The sequence below is a fragment of the Galeopterus variegatus genome, unplaced genomic scaffold (assembly GCF_000696425.1).
Source record: "Galeopterus variegatus unplaced genomic scaffold, G_variegatus-3.0.2 Scaffold3852, whole genome shotgun sequence".
In the NCBI taxonomy this organism is placed as follows: domain Eukaryota; kingdom Metazoa; phylum Chordata; class Mammalia; order Dermoptera; family Cynocephalidae; genus Galeopterus; species Galeopterus variegatus.
In genome coordinates, this window is record NW_007729963.1 from 231,331 (window position 1) to 257,392 (window position 26,062).

Here is a 26,062-nt window from a genome sequence, read left to right on the forward strand (position 1 = left end):
TCCCGGCTCCTGGTCGCGCCGCAGCCTGCTCAGTCTCTCTCCGGCTCGCGGTTCCAGCGGCGCCCGGGGCCAGGGTTGCGACAGCCCCCTCCCCGGCAGATACCGCAGTCACCGGACCCTGAGTCCTGGCTGCGGGGCTGCACGGCCTGGCCTGGTGCTGAGGGCAGCTGCTGCGAGGCTGGGCACCAAGTGGCGGCCGCTCCTGGCGGCTTCTTCCCAGGGAGGATTTTGTAAATTTCACAAAATGGCATGCACTCCAAACCTCAGTGCACATATTATGAGAGTCCCCTTCAAGGTCTTAGCAATCCTTCAGAGCAATCCACCTGGGTAGTAACAGCTACCCCTGGCGCAAGCAAGGACACCAGAGATTCTGACTCACCATCAGGCTTTCTGAGTTCCTCTTCTTGCTGGTGGCCTCTGGGATCCTGCTGGGACTGGGTACGGGTGGTTCACTCCCTTCCCGCCGCCATGTTTCCGTATGTCCCTTCTCCAGTTTTTAAATTAGGTTGTCTTTTTGTTGTTGCAGCATAAATCTTCTTTTTATATTCTGAATACTAGACACTTATCAGATATATGATTTGCAATATTTTCGTTCTGTAGGTTTTTTCACTTTCTTAATGTCTTTTGTTGCACAGAAGTTTTTCATTTTGAGGAAGTCCAATTTACCTATTTTTTCTTTTGTTTCTCATATCACCTTAGTTTTTGACATCTGGACAAGTGTGGGGATCTGAACCTTTGACTTTGGTGTTATAATACCACACTCTAACCAACTGAGCTACCTGACCAGCTGTCCTTACTTTTTGAAGCATAGTTTTGCTGGATATAAAATTTGGGGTTGACAGTTTTTTTCTTAAAGCACTTTGAATGTGTCAACTCATGGATACCTTTTGGCTTCCATGGTTTCTGATGAGAAATCAATTGTTATCTTATTGAGGATCCCTCGTGTGAGACAAGTTGCTTCTCTTTTGCTCCTTTTGGGATTCTTTGTCTTTGACAATTTGACAGTGAAGTGTCTAGGTGTACATCTCTTTAAATGTATCCTAATTGGCATTCATTGAACCTCTTGGATGTATAGATTCACATTTTTCTTCAAATTTGGGAAGTTTTCAGCTATTATTTCTTTAAATATTATTTCTGCTCCTTTCTGTTTTTTCTTCTGGGACTCCAGTATGCATATGTTGATACATATGATGGTGTTCCACAGATCTTTTAGGCTCTGTTTGTTATTTTTCATTCTTTTCTCTTTCTGTCCCTCAGACTGGATAATTGGAATTGATCTATCTTCAAGTTTGCTGATTCTTTCTTTTTTAAAGATGACCAGTAAGGGGATCTTAACCCTTGACTTGGTGTTGTCAGCACCATGCTTTCCCAAGTGAACTAACCAGCCATCCCTCTATAGGGATCCAAACCTGTGGCCTTGGTGTTACCAGCACCACACTCTCCCACTTGGCTGGCCCAAGTTGATGATTCTTTCTTCTTCCTGCTCAAATCTTCTGTTGGCCCCCTCTAGTGAATTTTTCGTTTCAGTTATTATACTTTTCAGCTCTCGAATTTATTTATTTATTTATCTATCTATCCATTTATTTATTTACTTAATTACTGGTGGCTAGCTGGCACAGGGATCAAACCCTGGTCCTTGGTGTTATTGGCACCATTCTCTGACCAACTGAGCTAACCAGTCAGCCCCAGAATTTTTTTTTTTTTTTTTGTCCTTTTTTTTTTAAAAGATGACCGGTAAGGGGATCTTAACCCTTGACTTGGTGTTGTCAGCACCACGCTCACCCAGTGAGCTAACCGGCCACCCCCAAAATTTTTTTTTTTTTTTGTCCTTTTTGAGACCGGCCGCACCATGCTCCGCCAGTGAGCGCTGTGCGTGCCCTGGTCATCCCTATATAGGATCTGAACCCGCGGCGGGAGTGCTGCTGCGCTCCCAGTGCCGCACTCTCCCGAGTGCGCCACGGGCTCGGCCCAGCCCCAGAATTTCTATTTGGTTCTTTTTATAATGTCAGTCTTTTTATTGGCATTCTCTATTTGGTAATTCATCATTTTTATGTCTAGTCTTCTTTAGAGAGTTTCTAGCCTTTTTCTTTATGTATTGGCTGTAATTCCTTCTTTGCATGCCTTATAGTTTTTCATTAACAATGAGTATTTTCAATATTATAATGTGGCAACTCAGGAAATCACATTCTCCTTTGTCCCCAGGACTTGTCGTTGCTCTTTGTTGTAGCAGTAATTGTTTATTTATTTAATGACTCTTTCGAACTAATTTTGTAAGATCTGTAATCTTTGTATATGGCCACTGAAGTCTCTGCTTAGTTAGTGGTCAGCTAGTGATTGGACATGGATTTCCTTAAATGCTTGGAACCCAAAATGTCCCAGCCTACTATGCAGGTTGTATGTGTTGTTGCATACTTTTCAACACTCAGCCAAGCAGTTTATAGCCTTGGCTTTGCTTTCATTTCCTGCTTGCACAGAGCCTGAATGTCAGCCAGTGGTGAGAGCTTAGAGCCTTCTCAGTTCTTTCTTGAGCATGTGCACAGCCCTGGGCATGTGTGTGACCTTAATCTCCAAGAATATCTGGGCGCTTTTTAAAATTCCTTACTCCTCATATCTCATTCCCAATCTTTCCTACTAGGGATTTTGGTTAGTTCATTGTTTGCCCCAACTGCTATTCTTTGTCCTAGGCAGAGGCAATGAGTACATTTTGCCTGTCAATGTTTTTGACAAACACGCCCTAGGTAGCTGCCTCAGCACTGGGAGAGTTCCAAGTTAGGTAAGATAAAGGCATGCCTTTTGGGGAGAGGGTGCAGTTGGCTGGTACGTGGTTCTGAACCCTTGACCTTGTTGTTATAACACTATGCTCTAACCAACTGAGCTAACCTGTCAGCCCCAAAGGCAAGCCTTTTGAGCTAGTCCTTGAGGGAGCCACCAGACAGGTCAAAACTAACAACCACAATTCTTTGTGAATGAGGTCTATTTCTGCTCCCTCCAGTAGTGGCACCTATACTAGAAATCCAGGCTGTTATCTTCAAGACACCATCAAGCTAGGGAGCAGGGGATAAAACTAGGTTAAGTTAAAACACCACAGTGCTCTATTTTCTTACTGAGATTCAGCTAGTTTTTCTCGACTAAGCCTTTCCCTGGTTGCTGCAACTTATGGTTATTCTCCAGAGTACTGAGAAAGTTGATTCCAACAGTTTTTGCCTATTTCTTCATTGCTTTTATGTTGGGATGGACTTTTGGAGTGCCTAATGCTGCCTTTTTTAAAACGACATTTCCCTATTTATGTGATCCCATAGATTCTGATTCTGGATCTGACTCGGATTCTGATCAAGAGAATGCTGCTTCTGGCAGTAATGCCTCTGGAAGTGAAAGCGATCAAGATGAAAGAGGTGATTCAGGCCAACCAAGTAATAAGGAACTGTTTGGAGATGACAGTGAGGATGAGGGAGCTTCTCATCATAGTGGCAGTGATAATCACTCTGAAAGATCAGACAACAGATCAGAAGCTTCTGAGCATTCTGATCATGAAGACAATGACCCCTCAGATGTAGATCAGCACAGTGGATCAGAAGCACATAATGACGATGAAGACGCAGGTCATAGATCAGATGGAGGGAGCCATCGCTCAGAAGCAGAAGGTTCTGAAAAAGCAAATTCAGATGACGAAAAATGGGGCAGAGAAGATAAAAGTGACCAGTCAGATGATGAAAAGATGCAGAATTCTGATGATGAGGAGAGGGCACAAGGATCTGATGAAGATAAGCTGCAGAATTCTGATGATGATGAGAAAATGCAGAACTCGGATGACGAGGAGAGGCCTCAGCTTTCCGATGATGAGAGACAAGAGCTGTCTGAGGAGGAAAAGGCTAATTCTGATGATGAACAGCCGGTAGCTTCTGATAATGATGATGAGAAACAGAATTCTGATGATGAAGAGCGGCCACAGATGTCCGACGAGGAGAAAATGCCAAATTCTGATGATGAAAGGCCACAGGCCTCGGATGAAGAACACAGGCATTCAGATGATGAAGAGGAGCAGGACCATAAATCAGGTAATACATTTATAAGAACTAAAATGGTTTAGTAGAAGCATCCAGATACAGCAGTGGCCCATTTGTTTGTTTTTCATTCCCATCTCTATTACCTTGTTTTTTCTCTCCTGTCTCTCCAATTCAACTTTTTCTAAGTCTATACATTTTGCTTCTTTTAATTCTTCCTAATCCATTTATTCTTTCTATCTATTCTCCTTCCATTTGTTAATTGATGATGGATTGGGGGAAAAAATTAAAGAGGATAGTTTTAGAGAGAGAGATATAGTGGTAGAGGAGCTAGATAATGAATTGAGTTGGTTCTATTTCCCTGGGTAACTGAAAAGCCTGCCTCATGTCAGAATAGATTTGCCTGGGGAAAAAAACACCACCATTGAAATGTCCCCATAGGGTAGCTGTGCAGCTCAGCTTTTAGATATCTAAAATTTGATCATCCAGAGGTGACCAGGATCCAAGGAGTTTACTCAAACTAATCAAATTTATAAGAAACTTATGTATAAAAATTGTATTGCAAAATTGTTTGTTTCAAGAGGATCAATTATTTCTCCCTTATCATTGTATTCTTTCCCTGGGGGCAAATCTACAGTGGATGCTAAATTATAATAATCAGGAGGTTACCTGGAGTGTATAACATCTAGAAAATGCAAACATGGCTGGATGGTCTTATTGGACAGTGCTGTTAAGCTCTGACAGTTTGACATGTGCATTCTCACCCTATACAGATGATCTTGGGTCAGAGTGCTCATTCCCTAAAGACTACAGGAAACATACAACCAAACTTTGTTTCTTTTTTTTAAACAGATGACTGGTAAGGGGATCCTAACCCTTGATTTGGTGTTGTCAGCACCACACTCCCAAGTGAGCCACGGGCTGGCCCCGAACTTTGGCTTCTGATCCCTCTTTTATAATTGCCATTTAGAATATTCTGATCAAGTTAACACATTCTTAATGTAGAATATAAAAAAATATATAGAAATCATGTTTCTTTGTGTTATATAAAAATCACCTTAATTAGGTTGAAGTCTTCATGAAGTAATATCTGGATTGTTTCATTTCTATAGGTGATTGATTATATTAATTACATTTTGATCCTATCTTCTTTTTTTTTTTTTTAAAGATGACCGGTAAGGGGATCTTAACCCTTGGCTTGGTGTTGTCAGGACCATGCTCAGCCAGTGAGCGAACCAGCCATCCTTATATAGGGATCCGAACCCATGGCCTTGGTGTTATCAGCACTGCACTCTCCCAAGTGAGCCACGAGCCAGCCCTTGATCCTATCTTCTTAGAGAGCTTAAATATGGGAGGATCTTTTCCCCTGTAACGCATACCTCACCGGATAGCGTTCAAAACCACATTTTGGCATTATTAACAGAGTCAGGCAGAATGTTTCCAGAGATAATTATAAATCTGTGTAGACTATGGGACTGCAGCAAGTATTCAATAACTAGTTCTTGAATTTTTAAGGCTCATGCACTACTTCCCAAATACTAGCAGACTAACTCAAGATTAGGGTCATAGTAGGGAATCTTGTAGATGGTCATTCTGACTAGTTCTATAGTGGTTCAGTTGATTTTTGTGGAGTTTTTAGGTAAACAATTATACTATCCAGGAATAGTGATATTGACAAATGTCTCTTTCTTTTCAATATTTTTCCATTTTTTCCTTCTGTGATGAGTCTTATATAAATTTGATTGTAAGGGTCAGTACTCCTATTCTCATTTCTACCCAGTTTTTCTACTTACAGAAAATAGTTCCTTTTTTTAAATTTTATTTTTTTATATTAACATATAGTAAAGTTGATTTTTTCCGTTTGTGTGTACAGTTCTATTAATGTTAACACACATACGGATTTGTATAACCACCCCACAGTCAAAATATAGAACAGGTCTGTTACCCTTAAAAATTCCATCATGCTATCCCTTTTTTAGTCATATCCTTCCCCCATCCCTAACCCCTGGCACCTACTGATCAGTTTAGTCACTATACTTTTGGTTTTTCAATAATATCATATAAATGGAATCATGCAGCAAGTATGTAGCCTTTTCAGATTGGCTTCTTTCAGTCAGCATAATGTATTTTAGATTCATTCAGATTGTTACATATATCAATAGTTCCTTCCTATTTATTGCTAAACAGTATTCCATTGTATGAGTGTACTACAGTTTGTTTATCTGCAATGTTGCTCTTAAAACACAAAATTTAGTTGTGATGCAACTGTGATTATGCAGAACTTCTAATTCTACTCTTACAGAATCTGCAAGAGGCAGTGATAGTGAAGATGAAGTTTTACGAATGAAACGGAAGAATGCAATTGCATCTGATTCTGAAGCAGATAGTGACACTGAAGTGCCAAAAGGTATTCCTATTGTTTCTTTTATATGAATATATTTACATACTTCTTTTTGCATTTAACTGTCGTATACTTGGTGCTGGATGCTTACCCCAGACTGCAAGATCCACAGAAAAGAGTGTGGATACCTCAGTGTTCCCAGAGAAGTTGTACAGGTATAAGAGGCTGCCTATACTTAATCAGTTGAAGAAGAACCTGCCTCTTGGTTTGTAGTTAGAGTGAATCCATTGTTAGGGGGCTGAGCCTCTGGTTGACAATGTCCATTGTACAGTTTGAATAGTGACAGTCCCAGGGCACCCCTTGTTCTTAAATTCTCAACAGTTTAATATCAGATGAAGAAACTGTTTCTTTGCACCATGGATTAGGTGAAGAGTTCACGAAAACCCGGTGTTAAGTTTACTTGTAAAGATGAAAGGAGACCTACCTATTCATCCTATGTATGCTATGTTTGCAAATGACAAATCACTATACAATGAAGATGTTAGTGTAAAAGTTACAGGAAACATTATTTTGCTAGATCGTTTGAACCATTATTGTGCTGAATGGTAATTATGTATTAATGTTAAAGTAGCTTATGTAAATTATCATAAGTAACATTATAACTAAAGCAAATACTTAGACAGTCAACTAGAGAGAAAAGGAGAGAGCTGGAAAAAATCAACAAACTCCAGGGTGTACTTAAGGAGAAATAACTAGTGGTCATGTGCATAGACTTTGGAATCAGATGATCCAAGGTAGAATCTTTATATCTTCACTTTCAACTATAATTTTGGTCAAATTAATTACTTACTAAACTTCAATTTTTGATCAGTAAAAGGGAGATGATGCTAACCATCTTATGGGGTTGTTATGAGAATTAGGTAAGATATGTTCCTTTCGTTTTGTTCACAGGTATTTATTGAGAATCTGCTGTGTACTACTACTGTTCTGGACACTGGGAATGTAGCAATGATCAAAACAGATAAAAACGCCTCCCTTGTATAACTGACATTTTGGTGGGGTGCAGGTAGGGTAGGGAGATTAATAATAGCATAAGTAAATATAATATACAGCAAACCCTTGAACAATACGGGTTTGAACTGCATGAGTCCACTTATGTGTGGATTTTTTTCAGTAAAAATATTGGAAAAATTTTGGTTAGTTATGTCATGAATGCACTTTTCATGCACCTAACAGGCTATTAGTGGTTAAGTACTTAACCTCTTAACTACTTAACTACTGCTTAAGTAACAGGCAGCAGCTGCAGTGGTTGAGGGGGGGCAGCACATGGCATACTTAAGTACTTAAATTTGGGGGGAGTCAAGAGTTATACATGGATTTTTGACTGTGCAGGATTGGCACACCTAACACCTGCATTTTTCAAGGGTCAACTTTATATAGTATGTTGGATGGTGATAAGAACTAAGAAGAAAATAAATCATGAAGGTGCATGAGAATGTGGGTGGGCGGAGTTGTAATTTTGGTGATATTACCATATAGATGAACTTTCAAAGTACTGGCCTTCCTTGCGTCTTCTTTTTCAGTGATCTTATTCTCCACCCTTTCTCAGTAACTTCCACAGTTTAATCCTGGACCATGTTATTACCAATAATAGTAGTTCTTCTATAAGCTCAATTTTGAACAGTGCACTTCTGACCACCCTTCCATGTTTCTATTTACCCACTCTAGTACCCCACCTTGGTTTATTGGTCTGCGTAGATTGTTGTTTTTAGTTTTTGCCTCTGCCTAGATGATGTTCCGCTTATGACGATGGGGGCCTGGGTAGACATGGATCTGTAATTTTGAAACTTGAGGGACTTATGTAGAGAATAAGTGTATATGGAGTACTTAAGCCTCAATTTTGAGTATCTAGACTGTAGGAAACACTTGGGCTTTTGGGGAATAAAGGAAAGTAGAGGAACAAAGATGCAGAAAATGAAGGGAGAAAGAAGTGTCTCCTGTGCCGCTTTGTCTTTTGCTGGATTTGCCCTTTCTGCTCCACATGCACTCTAGTCAGAGTTGTGTTTTGAGTGGTTTTCTGGTGCTGGTCCAGAAACCTTGGATATGTAGAAGTGACTAGCTTTGAGGAACCTTAGTTATAGATATTAATACTATGTCTTTTTCCTCCTTCATTGAAGATAATAGTGGAACCATGGACTTGTTTGGAGGTGCAGATGATATATCTTCAGGGAGTGATGGAGAAGATAAACCACCTACTCCGGGACAGCCCATTGTAAGTAAAATTACTGATGTGAACTGGGCCCCTTCTGCAAGGCTAAGGGAAAAGTTTCAAGGGCTAAGAGTCTCTCTTACTCCAACAAGAGGAAGTTGATAACTGAATTGTAGTATGAAAATACATTGAACAGATAACTTTCTTAGTTATGTAGGGAACTCTTGGTTATAAAGAGGAATAGGAATAACAGTCCAACATGAGGTTGGTGCCAGGCCTTGGCGGTAACTAGACTGTGAGGACCTGTGCCTTGAGAACCATTGATTTAAGTGTTTTTCTTGCTCATGCCAAGAATTGTGTGCTGTGTTGATAATCTTTGATTTTAATTGTTAGAGTGACTTCATATTGAAGTGTTGATTAATTTTACACTTCTTTTGATGAATGTTTGTAAGATATATTTATCACAAAAGAGATTTTCTTATAGTGATGCATACAATGTTGATAATCTTTGATTTTAATTGTTAGAGTGACTTCATATTGAAGTGTTGATTAATTTTACACTTATTTGATGAATGTTTGTAAGATATATTTATCACAAAAGAGATTTTCTTATAGTGATGCATACAAACTGATCTTGTTTCCCATGAGGTTTTTTGTAGGTGGGCGGGAAGTGGTGGGGATTGAGGACTACTTTAACCCTAAAGTGATGTCTAAATATGCTTCTTGCTCACTTGAGTAATTAAAATGTGGAGGTTGAATTGAGCCATTTCTGAGGTCCCATCAAACTCTAAAATTCAATGATTCTTTTACTAGGATGAAAATGGATTGCCTCCGGATCAACAGGAGGAGGAGCCAATTCCTGAGACCAGAATAGAAGTAGAAATACCCAAAGTAAACACTGATTTAGGGAATGACTTATATTTTGTTAAATTGCCCAACTTTCTCAGTGTAGAGCCTAGGTAAGGGAATCAATTAAAATATTTTCTGGATGTTGAGTAAAAATAAATAGAATGTTGATATTTTTCTTACTTTGAATTGATTAATTGGGAGCAACGCCGAGGTTTGCAATCCCGTTGCCGGTCCCTGGTCCGGTACGGGGGCAACACTGAGGGTTGCGATCCGTTGCCGGACACAGAAAAAGACAAAAAGACAAAAAAAAAAAAAAAAAAAAATGAATTGATTAATTAAAAAATGGAAAATCTGTCATGTATATCTGAAAAAATAAACATATAATTAAATAGAAAATTATGGACTACTAGTAACGGAGACTTTTAGTGCTTGTGATTGTTTTTAGCAGCTTGATACTTTCTTATGAATTATAGGCATCACAAGTCTTTAAGGTATTTTTTAACTAGTCCAGTCCTGGAAAAGCTGAAATTGAGAGTGATGAAATTTGCTAGAGAAACTAATGTCCACTGTTGATCTAGAAAAGCTGATGGTCTGGACAATTAAAACAGTGTTGATGGGTGTTATTTACTATGTCAGCAGTCAAGTACTTGTGCGATTTAATTTTTTATCCCCAAGCAAAATGATGTGGAATGCTAGAGCATATGTGGCCTATTATTTGGAAGACATACATAATAAGAACAAAGAATATTTTGAATATTTAGCCTTGCTTGCACCTTATTTCAAGCATTATGTATTAACACTAAATTTTAAGAATGTTCAGAAATTCGAATGCTTTTTTTGAAATTGAGTGTGAGGATATTTGACCATTATGATATTTAAAATTATATTGTGACTTTTCAGTATAACGGTGTATATTAATTAAGATATTATTACATAGCATTTATGTTCTTTATAAAATATGATTAATAGTTTATTTTAAAAACAATTTATAGACCTTTTGATCCTCAGTATTATGAAGATGAATTTGAAGATGAGGAAATGCTGGATGAAGAAGGGAGGACTAGGTTAAAATTAAAGGTACCATTCCATGCTTTACTTCTTTCTTTCTTTGATAAAGCAAAACCTGAGGATACTAACTTGAGACTTGATCTTTTGAAAATTATTATTATTTTTTTTTCCTTTTTTTTTTGTCTTTTTTTGTGACCAGTAACAGGATCGCAACCCTCAGTGTCGCGCCCGCACTGCGACCGGCAACGGGATCGCAACCCTCAGTGTCGCGCCTGCACCATGCTCAGCCAGTGAGTGGACCGGTCTCTATATGGGATCTGAACCCTCGGCGGGAGCGCCGCCACACTCCCAAGCGCCGCACTCTACTGAGTGCGCCACCGGGCTGGCCCGAAAATTATTTTTTATGTTTCCTGATTTATCAACAAATGAATTGTCTGCCTTTCTGGAATATTTTTTTTTTCCTTTTTTTTGTCTTTTTTCGTGTTCGGCAATGGATCGCAACCCTCAGTGTCGCGCCTGTACCGGACTGGGACCGGCAACGGGATCGCAACCCTCGGTGTCGCGCCCACACCTCGCTCAGCCAGTGAGCGGGAACCGGTCTGTATGTGGGATCTGAACCCTCGGCGGGAGCGCCACCGCGCTCCCAAGCGGCGCACTGTAGCAGTGCGCCACCGGGCCGGCCCCTGGAATATTTTTAAGGAAGAAAATATATAGCTTTTTCTCTATAAAGGTGCCGCTTTTCTCACTGTTAATGCTTTTTTGATGCTTTTTAAAAATTGACAGGGGCCAACCCCATGGCGCACTTGGGAGAGTGCGGCGCTGGGAGCACAACTGCGCTCCCACTGTGGGTTCAGATCCTGTATAGGGATGGCCGGTGCACTCACTGGCTGAGCGCGGTGCGGGCGACACCAAGCCAAGGGTTGCGATCCCCTTACCAGTCACAAAAAAGACAAAAAAAAAAGAAATTGACAGCTACTTCCTTCAGAATAAGTAGTATTGTGGTTAGAACTACCTTCATATATACTGTGGGTAAGTTTTAGCAACTTCCTGAATAGGAAATTCTTCAGGCTCTTCAATCTATAGATAAAGAGATAATGTACAATTTTTTACTAGTACCTCACATGTCACTACATAGCTCTTATTTCAATTGCTCTTATTGACTATTAGGAGAGGATTTTATCATATTGAATTGCCGTTAATTGTTCTCTTTGATATCTTGTACTATCTGGTTATCTCTATCCAAGGAGGGCCTCTAATCTTCTTTTAAGTAAGGGTGATATAGGTTAAGCAGATGCTTTAGAGCTGAGCTGTGCCAAGGAAGAAGAAGCAGTTGGGGCTGGCCGTTTAGCATAGCTGGTTAGAGTGCGGTGATGATAACACCAAGGTCAAGGGTCCAGATCCCCATATTGCCCAGCTGCCAAAAAAAAAAAAAAGAGGCAATTGAAACCATGATACTAAAACTGGAGCTATGCATTTTAAATTCTTAAATCTGAAGGATTTCCTGTAAATTCTTTATTTTCCATTGGATATTTTACATGGTATTAAAATGTTAAGAAGGGACAGTCTGGCATTTTTAGAATTCAGGGACTAAATTTTTATATTTCTAATAAAATCATCTCTTCAAGTGTGGTAGGTCCACAAATACCTAAATAACCTTGATATAAGATTGTTTCTATCCAAAAGGCTTGGGCTTCTAAAGTTTTTCAGTGAGACTTCACTACTCCTTTTTAGTGAAATGCAAATCAAATAAGAAAATGGAGGTGTGGCCGGCCCGGTGGCACACTGCTGTAGTGCGCCGCTTGGGAAGCGTGGTGGCGCTCCCGCTGAGGGTTCGGATCCCACATACAGACCGGTTCCCGCTCACTGGCTGAGCGAGGCGCGGGGGCAGCGCCGAGGGTTGCAATCCCGTTGCCGGTCCCGGTCCGGTACGGGGGCGACACTGAGGGTTGCGATCCGTTGCCGGACACGGAAAAAGACAAAAAAAAAAAAAAAAAGAAAATGGAGGTAAACAGATGCCAATAATTTGCTCAGGATCACACAATTAACAGATACAGTGCTTAGACTGTTTTTTGTTTTTCACCATCCTTCTCCTTCCACTACCCCTCCACCATTAGCCCATTTGTTAATATTATATCCTTGGAACATATTGAACGTATCACATGCATGTATTAATTTAGGGTTAGCAGTATGAATTTCTTATGGCTGTTCTCATGCCTCTGGCCTTATTCTACTGCTTTTCATTGTTTCTCATCATTTATATAAATCAGTGTGGTGGTTTCTTATTTATTTACGTTTAATCAATTTATTTATTTTAGCATTTTTCCTTTTTCTTACCTTCTGTCTGTCATGATGCAACAGCAAGTATCAATAGGTATCTGTTATATTTTCAGACCATGTGACACCAGACTCTAGTATGGGCATCAAAGTTTAGAAATAAGTATTTTACTCTAAAACGTCCGTGCTTCAGAGTATAAAATGTTGGTGTTTAACATAGACTGCTGTCTTTTAAAACCTTGGTGTGTGATAGAAAATAACCCTGTACTCTTGTCTCTTGAGTGATTTTTAAAACTATGCTGACCAGTCTTAAAGAGTCAGTTGGTGGTATAGTTAATTCCTTAATGAACATGTAACCGGGTACTTTTGTATCTCTAGGAGGTCCTCTGTCTTTAGAAATACTTTCATGTGTCCTTCATCCCAATAGGGTAAGAACTAGCAGTGTGTCCTATCATAGTATCATTATTACTTGAATCACCTTACATAACTGAAAGCATTTTTTACAATGGCTTCTTGGTTTATAGTGGTCCATATGTGTTTGTATATTTACATGTGGCCAACCTATTTTGTATGAGAGGGAAGACAGAAATAGTGACAGATTGGGCCGGCCCGGTGGCGCACTGGATAGTGCGCCGCTTGGGAAGCGCGGCGGCGCTCCCGCCGAGGGTTCGGATCCCATGGCTCAATAATATTCATGACATTTGTTTCAAAATAACTCAATAATATTCATGACATTTGTTTCAAAATAACTCAATAATATTCATGACATTTGTTTCAAAATAACTCAATAATATTCATGACATTTGTTTCAAAATAACTCAATAATATTCATGACATTTGTTTCAAAATAAAAAAGTTGAACACTCTTGTTTCATCTGTATTCCCCACCCCACCTTTCCCAGATTATTTTGAAACAAATGTCATGAATATTATTGAGTTTTTGGTGAACTGACTTTATAATTGTCTATTTAGTAAAGAATAAATAAGGAAAGGGGAAAAACTGGAAGGGAACCGTTAGGACCCAGTTGCAAAGACGTTTGCAGCTAACAGAGTGGAGATCCAGAAAATCTAAGTGGGAGTGGGAGCAGCTGCTTTTAAGATTGATGTTGAGGGGATAGGCATAGGAAGCACTGTCTTAGACTTACCAGTTTTCAAAATGTTGGCTTCTCTTTGTCTATTGACATCTTTATTCTAATTTATTTTATCATTGTGAGTATATCTCTTTTTTATTCTTTACTGTCATTTTAGTGGGTTTCTAGGATGCAGTAATGATAAACTGCATGTATTTAGTATGCCATATTTTCATGGCTGTCCCACTGACTTTAATTTTGATAACACTGGCTTTCATTTTCCAAGTCTGGTGTTTCCCCACCGTGCAGGTATGATAAAAGTTAGGCTTTAAACTTACTCACATCAGGTTTTTTAACTTTCACAGGGTACTTCTATACCTTTAACTGTATGTAGGGAGCTTCCCTATCCTCCTAGGCCAGTAGGTGGAGTTTTTTGGTCCCATGTTTATAGGGTTTTTAGCTCTGTAAGAGAATCTGCTTTATGTAGGGGTCTTTATTCTAAATTGCTACCTCACATGGGCTCAAGCTTTATCTCTTAACCCTTGTAGCTCTTACTGTGTCTTAAAACATCCCAGGGCTGGGCCGGCCTGGTGGCGCACTGGAGAGTGCGCCGCTTGGGAGCGCGCCAGCGCTTCCACCGAGGGTTCGGATCCCATGGGGAGACTGGTTCCCGCTCACTGGCTGAGCACGGTGCGGATGCAACACCGCGGGTTGCGATCCCATTGCTGGTCCCCGGTATGGGCGTGACCCCAAGGGTTGCGATCCCGTTACCAGTCAGTAAAAAAGACAAAAAGGAAAAAAAAAAAAAACATCCCAGGGCTACTACACATTTAGTATCTGTTCAAATGCTCTGGCTGTAAACTTCCTCTATGATTCTGATACTAGGAGCTCAGAAATTCACTTACACTTATTTTCCCCCTATTCCAGGGCTACTACACATTTAGTATCTGTTCAAATGCTCTGGCTGTAAGCTTCCTCTATGATTCTGATACTAGGAGCTCAGAAATTCACTTACACTTATTTTCCCCCTATTTTATATTTATTCAACATCTCTAGGTGATTAAGAGAGTTTCATTGTTGTCTTTTTCTGTCACTGCCTGTGTATGCTTAATGTTAGACTACAAATGTCTAAGGGGTTTGTGTTTTAAAACAGGTAGAAAATACTATAAGATGGCGGATACGCCGGGATGAAGAAGGAAGTGAGATTAAAGAAAGCAATGCTCGGATAGTCAAGTGGTCAGATGGAAGGTGAGCTCCAAATGCCTGAAGAATTCGGAACTACCCAGAATGGGCTAAGAGGGATCAAGTTTTAGAATAGGACCTTATTTGGGGGCTACCTTTTATTAAAGAATTTCCATTATTTTAGTCCCTGTGATTGCATAGAAAACTTGAGAGAAAGAAATAGGTAGTTGTAGGTCATACAGGCTGGTGAGAGACATTAAAATTAGGCCAAAAATGTGATCATCCTCTTTGGCTACAGCATGTTAGTTTGGAAAAGTTAGATTACCTCTCTCCTCTGCCCTACTCCCACACACCCCCACCACAGCATTTTGCCCACAAGTTGACATTTAGAAAAATTGTCTTTCACTGGGAACGTAGTAGAAGCTGGGTAAATGTCCCAGCATGTGTTACTTCTTTATAGTCAGTTTTTCTCATAGTGACTTCTTTATTCCTATGTAAGCAGGGAAAGCAGCAGTTAAATCACATTTTAAGTGAAATGGAATGGTAGAGTGAAAGCTTCATAACTTAAATATGTGAGGTGTTTCTTCTTTTCAGTATGTCCCTGCATTTAGGCAATGAAGTGTTTGATGTTTATAAAGCTCCACTGCAAGGTGACCACAATCATCTTTTTATAAGACAAGGCACTGGTCTACAGGGACAAGCTGTCTTTAAAACAAAACTCACCTTCAGGTAACTATTCTTATCAATGTATTATTTGTTATGGTAAAAGCAGCAAAATATAGATGTTTTCATAATGCTTGACTTCTGATTCCTGTAATCCCACAGTATAATTCACTAAGAACCAAGATCTGATTCTCAGTTCTGAAGGTTCAAAGGCTATTTTGTCAAGTACAATAAAAGTTGCTGTTTATCAAGGAACTGGATCATGCTAACCATACTTACAAGAGATTGTAATGTAAACCAGAATGTCAATTTGTTAATTCTAGTGATTAGTATAACTGCCAAGAGGCCTAAAATACTTATTTCTGCTGGTCAGTGTGTCCTTTCTTTTTAGTAAATTCATCTGGGAGACTAATTGATAGCTAGAAACCTTTAGCTATCCATGTTAATGTGCACGCAGTCAGAGAAAAGGCAGTGAGTCGGTGGGTGTAACTGGGCTCATCCCATTGCCTTAACTGCTGCATCCAATCCCACTGCAGGGATGTGTCTCCCACACAGACTGAAATACTCAAATTAACTGGTGAGGGTATTTCCCTTCCTAGACTGTATAGGTGCTTAACTGAGATGTTCCTGTTTTTCTTTTCTTGATTCTAAGCAGACCATCCTCCTTGGGTAATGCTTATCTTTAGCAGGGGCACAATAATGTTGGTTATGATTTAGCTTTTTGAGAATTGTAGTGGTCTTTGGAAACAGATAGACCTGTATTTGAATTCCATTTCCACTTGTGCAACCTTGTACAACTTTCTCAACCTCTTTTCTCTTCAGTTTCCTAGTCTATAAAATGTAATAATTTCCTCATTAGGGTAGCTGTGACAATTAAGTCAAATAGCATGTAAAATACAAAGCACAGTGCCTGGCACTTAGTATCCAATTAATGCCACTTGAGCCTATCCATTTACTGTTTCTAGAGGGTGATCATGCTATACAAAGCCTTTTTTACTCCAGCTTTCTGTTTTTCACTTTACTCATGAGATAAGAATGTCTCAGTGAGGCATAGATTGAAGAAAGTTTACAATCTCCCAACTAGTATATTCAGTTTAGTGTCCCAGCCTATCTTTTCTAGTCACTGGCCTCTTGTTTTTCTGATATGGGTATGACTGGCTCACAAATGTATTTGGTGAAAAATGAGACATATTTTATTCATTTCCTGGCAGGCCTCACTCTACAGACAGTGCCACACATAGAAAGATGACTCTGTCACTTGCAGATAGATGTTCAAAGACACAGAAGATCAGAATCTTACCAATGGCTGGTCGTGATCCTGAATGCCAGCGTACAGAAATGATTAAGGTATGGTTGCTAAGCTTTATCCCAGGATTTTTTGGTATATTAAGAACAGCATTTCCCAAAATTCTTGTTCATCATCTCTTATTGGCTCACCTTTTCCCCTTCCAGCTGAAATGAATAGGGAGCTGGATTCGTTTCCTAAGCATCTGCCAAACAAGGGGTGATGTGGCAGTGGTAGTAAAACAGACAAAATGGCTTGGATTCTCTCCCACCAGGTCCTGAGAGTTTGGCAACAAACTGGTGATTGAAATATCTTAACTTTCACATATAATTTAAAAGATTATTAAATCATCTATTTCTGGTTTAGAATCCATGTCAAAAATCAATGGGACTTCTAGAGATTTAGTCTGAAATAGAGAATAGACCAGGAGTTTGAATGGGAGAGTGCCTAAGGTAGAATCTGGCAAAGAGTAAGAATGAATTGTAGACTTTTAAAGGTCAATTTGTAACATTCTACCTGGTAGATTTTCAAATTTGGCACAATAGACAACTAGACAGAAATTCAGTTTTCTGAGGCATCGTCCCTAAATGATGGAGTGTTTGCTCGTATTTACCCCATTGGTATTTGGTGCAGTACTTGCTTTGAGAAGCTGAATACAACGGTACGGCTTCATTGTCTCTCTTCTGTATCTCCTCTAATCCCCACTAGACCTTGGCCATTACCCAGCCTGCCTCATGTGATTACATTCCTTAGTGCAACTGGGCATGTGTGGCTAAGATAGTCCAGTTGCCTCAGGGCATTTCTTATCTTATTGTACGGCTCTGCTGAAGGTTTGGCCCTGAGTCTCTGCTTTTTCCTCCGTCCTGTATTCTATCCATGGATGTGAGTTAACTAAACCAGATCCATTAGCAGTGCCTAACCCAGTGATGCATAGCGGCATTGGCTTTGGAACCTAGCCCCATTTCCTCACCTTTTCTGTGTAGGCTAAGGGAGCTGGAGGAACCTGTAGATTCTAATCTCAGCACTATTGGAAGAACTCTCTGAACTACTTTGAGAGTCCCCCTAAGCCCTCCACCAAATCCCCAGCTTCTGTGCAAATGTAGACAAGGAGTCAGCTACTCTGTTTTTAGTTCCTGTAACACTGACAATGATTTCTACATGATGTTCAGTACACCCACATACTGCTTAATGAAACAGTCTGTTCCATGGAATTTCTAGCAGCAGAATTGTAGTTGAAGGCCAGCCTGTGGCTCACTAGGGAGAGTGTGGTGCTGATAACACCAAGGCCACAGGTTTGGATCCCTATATAGGGATGGCTGGTTGGCTCACTTGGGAGAGGATGGTGCTGACAACACCAAGTCAAGGGTTGAGATCCCTTTACCAGTCATCTTTAAAAATAAATAAATAAATAAAATAAAAAAGAATTGTAGTTGTACCACCTAGAAGCAGGCAAGGAGCATGCCTGGGGTGCTAGGTGGTAGCCAAGGGGAGCCCTCTCCACACAGAAACAGGCAAGGAACATGCCTGGGGTCCTAGGAGGGAACCGAGGGCAGCATCCTCTGCCCATAAGCAGGAGAGGAGCATGCCAAAAACACCACTTCTGTGTGGGTAGCCCACCACAGCCACTGCTACAGCCATGACTGCTGCAAAAGCAGCTTGATGTCACAGGAATAGCCACACCACAGGAATAGCCACACCACCATGCAGGCAGCCCACCAGACTCTCAACTGCATTGACACAAGGAGAGTCACCAGCAGAGAATGAAAAAGAAGAGGATATCTCTCTCCTCAAAGCTTACTCCAGAGTAACAGAAGAAGCACTTGCTCTACCAGATGGCCAGACATCAACGTAAGAGATATGAGAAATAACAAAATCCCAAGAAAAGATGACACTTGCAAAAAAATACAGTAATTCTCAAATACCAGACCCTATAGAGCAGGAAACTCTTGAAATGACTGAAAAGGAATTCCAAACAACAATCTTAAGGAAACTCACTGAGATATGAGAAGACTCAGTTAGACAATATAATGAAATGAGGGGAAAAAAATCCAGGATATGAAGGAGGAAATTTACAAAGAGATTAATACCTTACAAAAGAATGTAGCAGAACTCATGGAACTGAAAGATTCACTCAACCAAGTAAAAAACACAACCAAGAGCTTAAACAGCAGTCTAGAACAGCGGAAGAAAGAATTTCTGGTCTTGAAGATAGTCTTTTCGAAGTAACACAGGTGGACAAAAAAAAGGAAAAAAGAATTTTGAAAAATGAAGAAAATTAACAGAGCTAGCAGACAACCTTAAGCACACAAACGTTTGAATCATGGGTGTTCCAGAAGGAGAGGAAAAAGGAAAAGGCATGGAAAACCTATTCAACAAAATAATAACAGAAAACTTCCCAGATACAGGGAGAGACACAGACCTTCAGATCCAGGAGGCTCAAAGATCCCCAAATAGAATCAACCCAAAATGATCCTCTCCAAAACACATTATAGTCAAACTGGCAAAGCTCAAAGACAAACAATCTTAAAAGAAGCAAGAGAAAAGCGTCAAGTCACCTATAAGGGAGTCCTTATCAGGCTAACAGCAGACTTCTCAACAGACTTCTCAACTTCTCCACTTCTCAGGCCAGAAGAAAATGGGATGATATATTCAAAATACTAAAAGAAAAAAACTGCCAGCCAAGAATACTATACCCAGCAAGGTTATCCTTCAGATATGAGGGAGAAATAGTGTACTTTCCAGACAAACAAAAACTGTGGGAGTTCACCACCACACGACCAGCCCTGCAAAAAATCCTCAAGGGGCTCTTGCATCTGGAATCCGAAAAACAATAATCACTACTACGAATACCCAAGAGAGAAGAAAACCCACTGGTAGGACAAAAAGGCAAATGAAAAAGAGAAAGAAACTAAGCCTTACCACCACAAAAAACCATAATGACAATGAAACAAAAGCAAACAATCTCTCATTCTTTTTGGAAGATGATAGGGAAACAATTCATTTTTCTAAAACTAGTATGTAAGTGGTAAGAGTCAAGCATTTATTCCATCTTCCCTGTACGAATTGTTCCTCAGGGTAACCATAAATAGCTGAGGAGGGAACATTTTTGTCTATTGAAGTATCCCAGCTAGTAAATAAAGAGGGAATGAAATAATTCGAATGTGGTATTTTGCAAACCCCTATTGAGATAATGAGGCAAATGATCATCGGTGACTGCCAACGTCACAGAGAGATGATCAGACATAATGGGCCTCCTGCAGTAAGAACGTATACCTCTGAAGTCAAATCTAACCCAAGTGAGACCAAGCCTCAGGATCCAGCAACCAATCATGAGGAAATGCAGGAGATGGTAGAATGTGTTAAATGACACTACTGGGATGGAGCCAGCAAATCCAGACCTTGGGAAACTTTATGGGGTAAAGGGGAAAAAGAATTAGATGCAGGGAGAGCAGGTGGATTAAAAGAAACTTAAGAGACAGCTGACATAGCAACCAATGCAACAAGCAGAACTTATTTGGATCCTGATGTAAACAAATCAATTGTAAGAAAGAAAAAGGGAGGAGGAGAGAATTGAAGAAATTTAAACATGTTTAATGTTTGTTTATATTAAGGAATTACTATTGATTATTTAAACGTGAAAAAAAATTGAGTAATTGGCATCTTACCAGCTATAGTTCTGTTCAAGCTCTCTGCTTTTTCATAATTCAGTCTTGGTAGGTGGCATGTTTCTAGAAATGTATTCATTTCATCTAGATGATCTAATTTGTTGACCAACAATTATTTATAGTATTCTTTTATAATCCTTTTGATTTCTGTAAATTTGGCTGTAATGACTCCTCTTTTATTTCTGATTTTAGTTATTTGAATCTTCTCTCTTTTTTCTTAATACAGCTAGGTAAAGGTTTGTCAATTTTGTGGATCTTTCCAAAGTACTAACTCTTGGTTTCATTGATTTTCTCTCTTTTTTTCTATTTTCTATTTCTTTTATCTATGCTCTACTTTTTATTATTTACTTCCCTTGCTAGGTCTGAGTTTAGTTCGCTCTTCATTTTCTAGTTTCTTAAGGTGCAAAGTTGATTGTTGATTTGAGATGTTTCTTTTGCATTAATGTATACATTTACATTAAATAAATTTCCCTTTTAGCACTGAAAAAAATAAAATGAAAAATAAACAACCAAAAGGCAATTGTGTATGTGTATGTATGCATATGTATATTCTAATCATGGAAATTATGTTCTCTGAAAAGACAAAAATATTAACTGCTCTAGTTTCTATAAAATGAGAAAGTTAACCAAGATCTCACTAATTCCAATAATAAATTATAATTATAAAAAGTCAGATGTGGAAACCCCCTGGAATCAAGTGTGTGGAGGTTCCTCACCCCCTACTGGAGTCTGTATTTCATTAGTACTGTATAACCTTATCCATGCTCGTGCTTTAGGCCTGGGCTCAACGTCGTAGAGCCACACATCCCACTGGCTGGACAGTTATGAGACACACTCTGAAAGTCACTAATAACAAAGAGGAACAAGATGACCTTAATCATGCTGGGAAACCAGAATTACAGCTTTGTGTTTCCTGGAAATGATCTGTTCTCAAACCTTGTCCTAACCACTTCCTGCTGACTTAAAAGTAACCCACAGAAAGCTGCAAGGACCCTGAGCTAATTCATGCTTGTGAAATTTCCCACCCCTTTGATCATGAAAAGAGAACATATTTGGAGAGTTTTGCTTTTAATATTCAAAAATTTCATGCTGATTATTTACCAATTAAATGCACAAGGAAATGCAAGTGAAAATACAATAACTCTTAATTATCAATTGTCAATTCAGTGTAACTGAATCAAAATGTTTTGTGTATTTTGAGGCAAACATTTCTAATGACTATTCTTTTAAGTGCTGGTGGAAATGAATCAGAAATGTAAATGCAAAAAAAGAAAAGAAAAAAACCTTATAAGTACTAGAAGAAAACATGAGTGAACTTATAGAATGAGAGTAGAGAAAACTCAAAACCCAGAAGCAATAGGGAAAAAGATTGATAAATTTGATCTCACACAGAAAACTTTTGCATGTTCAAAAAAAAGTAAAATTATATTGTCTTGATGTACAAAATGTTCCTTTTTGTAGTAATATTCCTTGCCTTTAAGTCTATTTTGTGATATTAATGTAGCCACTTCTGTTCAAAGTTTTCGCAGTATATCTTTATCCAGTCTATAACTTTCAGTCTACTTGTTCTAGTATTCCATGTAAGTACCTTGTAATAGTATATAGTGGTTCTTGAATTTATTTTTTTATTTTTATTTTTTTAAAGGATGACCGGTAAGGGGATCTTAACCCTTGACTTGGTGGTGTTAGCACCACGCTCTCTGAAGTGAGCTAACCGGCCATCCCTATATGGGATCCAAACCTGTGGCCTTGGTGTTATCAGCACCACACTCTCCCAAGTGAGCCACGGGCTGGCCCATGGTTCTTGAATTTTTATACTGTCTTTTGACAAGAGTGTTGCTTTGCCTTTATTTATTGATATTGTTATATTTGAAATTGCTATTTTACTATTTAAATTTGTCCCGTCTGTTTATCTTTCATCTCTTCTTTGTTCTCTGCTCTGTGTGTGTGTCAGATATTTTAGTATGCCACTTTAATTCCTCTACTGGCTTTGTAGCTATCTCTTTGCATTATTTCTTAGTGGTTGCTCTGAGGATTACAATATGTATCTTAAATTTACATTAAACTACTTAGAGTTAATAGTGAATTACTACAGATAAAATAAAACAAACAAGCAAAAGAATTGAGTTGTACATGGTAATACAGAGTAACTGAATGAGGAAGACCTTTAAAGAAATGCCAGAATATCTCTGACCCTGCCCCCCCAAGTCCTTTATGAACCTTATTGTGCAGAATGCCAGGCAGCTGTAAGGAAATGAAGGCTCTACCCTGTGGCCTGAGGATGCTTCCTTACCAGGGCCTCTGCATCCTGTCGTCAGGAACTATGGGAGTTCTCTTGGTGAAGGGATGGGACAGGAATGTCTGGGAGGGATTTTGGTGGAGCCTGGGAGGTCAGGTGTCTGGGACTCAGGGATGAACAGAAACAGCCTTCGCTGCCCTAAGGAGTCAGTTCAGGTGTCCGTTGGGTGTGGAAATGGTTTCTCAGGCCTGTCGCTTCTCTCTGGGCTCTGAGTGGCAGCACAGAGGATGATGCAGCTCCCCGGGACACACCTATGCCCACTATGATGGGGCTGGTTAGTGTGAGGGAACCCTCCTGCCTTCACGTCACAGAAGTGTAAGTGAAGACTGAACTCTGAGGACATATGGGATGGATGTCATCCTGGATTAGACATTTACCTGTTCTTTATGGTAAAAGTAGGTTCTGGTGGGCATGAAAGTAGTTCATTTTTAAGTTATGGAGTTTACTTGCTTCTTTACAGAAAGAAGAAGAACGTTTGAGGGCTTCTATTCGTAGAGAATCTCAGCAGCGCCGAATGAGAGAGAAACAACACCAGCGGGGGCTGAGTGCTAGTTACCTAGAACCTGATCGATATGACGAGGAGGAGGAAGGCGAGGAGTCCATTAGCTTGGCTGCCATTAAAAACAGATACAAAGGGGGCATTCGAGGTGAGTCTGGTGCAGAAATTACATTTTGTTATTTCAGGGTTCCACTTTATCTCTGTGTTGGACATAGTCTGAGTGCCAAGTTGCTAGGCATTTTCTTTTTAAACAGCTAGTGTTAATAAATGATCCATTTTAAGATCTGATCTAGGCATTGCAGGGTTCTTTCAGGTGATACTGAATGCGTGGAAACTGCTGCTGTTCCCACATTCAGTTTTTTATTTTATTTTATTTTCATTGTACATGTTTATGGGGTACAGTTTATTGTTTTAATACATGCATATGTTGAATAATGATCTAATTGGAATAGTTAGCATATCTGTCACCTAAACACTTATCATTTCTTTGTGGTTATAACATTCAAGATCCTCTTTTCTGGCTATCTTGAAATATACAGTACGATATTATTAGCTATTGTTACCCTAAAGCAACAGAACTTATTCTTTGTGTCTAACTGTAACTTTGTAACTTTGTACCAGTTTATCAACCTTTCCCCAGCCCTCCGTCCTTGCTTCCTTTACCTGCCTCTGGTAACCACTATTCTACATTCTATTTCTCTCTTTTAAATTTATTTTTCTTAATTGACCCATGGTAATTATATATATTTATGGAGTACAAAATGATATTTGGATACATTCATATCGTATCAGGGTGCTTAGGATATTCATCTCCTCGAACATTTGTCACTTCTTTGTGCTAGGAACATTCAGCATCATCTTGACTGGCTATTCAGAGATACACAGTACTTTGTTGTTAATTTAATCTCCCTATATTACTATCGAACTCTAGATTCTATTCTTCCTATCTCTGTAATATTTTGTATTCACTGACCACCCTCTGCCACATTCAATTTTATCCCTTGAGCTCCTGCTTTCTGGTTTGAAAGTTTGCCAATTATATTGGGACTTTTCTCAACTTTTTTTTATTACTTATTGGGAATCAAGAAATTAAATTTAGAGAATACATGATATTTTCTTTTACTCTTTCTCCTTTACTTTTCTCTAACTTCTCCTTTCCATATTTCCTTCTTTCACAAGTGTCAGTAATTCATAATTATTAATTTTTCAGCATATACTGAGTCCCAGGTAGACACTCAACACTTGATATGTGTCCTATTTGATTCTCACAATATTATGATTAGTTGCTATTATTGTCCGTGTTCTTATTGAGAAAACTGAGACTTTGAGAGGTTGAATAATTTGCCCGGACACACATAGTTGGTAAGTGGCCAGTTCTTGAACCAGGGTCATCTGACTTCCAAGATGTCAATCTCAGCCTGGACAACTGCACCCACCTGGCTCTCCCCTGAAAGCTCCCCCACAGCCAGTAGCAAAATGACATACTGAAAAGCAAAGTAAGAACACTGTGCTGGACCCCTGACCCTGCCTGCTCTATTGTCATCTCCAACACTTTTTAGTTGTATGACTTTTGAAAAGTTACATAACTTCCCTGAACTTCTTTTATCTCATTGAGGAAAAAAAACAACCTATTAATAATAGCACTTACAACAGGAGGTTGTTTTCAGAGTTGAATGATGTAGTACATTTAAAGTATGTAGCCCAGAGCTGGGCACATAACAAGTACTAAATAAATGTTACCTAAAGCAGTTGTTATTCTCACCACTCATCAGCTTTGAGTAAGTGATTCCCATCTCTGAATATCATGTGCCTTGTCTATAAAATGAGGCTCTAATACTACTCCCCTGATTCCCTTTGATAGAGCTTTGGGAATCACTGTATAATGTAAGGTGTACCCTGGTGACTGTGCATTCTGGTTTTGTCCTTGTTGAGTGATAAATTTTAAAAACGCCCAAATTTCCCTTTCTCTGACAATCCTCTGAATCTCATTTCTCCTTTTTTTTCAGTGACTGCATTTGGTCTGGTAGCCTGTTACACCTTACCTACTTGTTTATCTTAGCATGGTAGTACAGAGACCTTTTCTTTTTTGTCAGTGCTAGTTTCCCATAGAAAAAGATGAATTGTGGAAATAAACCACACAAAAATTAAACAAAAACAAAAAATTCAGGATGCGTTTTGAGAGAGAGATACATAATGTTCAGTTCACCAGAGATTAAAAAGTTCTAATGGACAAGTTCGATAGTGCGCAGCTCTGTACAGTGGTCAGATAGGCAGGGAGTGTGGAGAAGGGGAGGCTTTGGGGTTCTGAGTGGAGGGGGTTGGTCTGAAGTCAGCTGCTCTTATTCCACCCCGAGGTTCACCTGGGCTTGGGCAGCAGAGCGGATTGGTACGTGTCTGCATCTCCCTTTGAAATGTTCACCTGGCAACAAGTGGTCTTCACAGAACCAGGAAACCACTTCTTGATGTATCTTCAAAGCTTGTATTGGAATTAACTGTTAATCTATGAAAGAATAATTGAGGATTTAATAGCTTACTTTGGAAGAGTAGGGTGTCATCTCTTTAGTCATCCTGATCAGATTTTTGTATTTTGAGAGGGTAAAGTCTGCTTTATTTCAGCATATCTAATTTACATTTATTTTTAAACCAAAAATTTTTTAAATTATTTGGTGTCTGTGGGAAAAATGTACAGAGGGAACTTAAAAGTTATTTATCAAAAG

The 26,062-nt window shown here is 39.3% G+C and overlaps 1 protein-coding gene across 1 annotated transcript in view; it reads left to right on the forward strand.

Moving 5' to 3' along the window:
- Positions 1-26,062, forward strand: part of LEO1 (Leo1, Paf1/RNA polymerase II complex component, homolog (S. cerevisiae)) — a 43,797-nt gene that overhangs the window by 8,761 nt on the left and 8,974 nt on the right. The window contains exons 2-10 of the mRNA XM_008586149.1: positions 3,300-4,055; positions 6,304-6,408; positions 8,520-8,614; positions 9,365-9,510; positions 10,393-10,477; positions 14,906-15,000; positions 15,529-15,663; positions 16,809-16,944; positions 23,307-23,493. Of these exons, the coding sequence (XP_008584371.1) occupies positions 3,300-4,055; positions 6,304-6,408; positions 8,520-8,614; positions 9,365-9,510; positions 10,393-10,477; positions 14,906-15,000; positions 15,529-15,663; positions 16,809-16,944; positions 23,307-23,493 (1,740 nt within the window). The remainder of the gene's footprint in view (positions 1-3,299; positions 4,056-6,303; positions 6,409-8,519; positions 8,615-9,364; positions 9,511-10,392; positions 10,478-14,905; positions 15,001-15,528; positions 15,664-16,808; positions 16,945-23,306; positions 23,494-26,062) is intronic.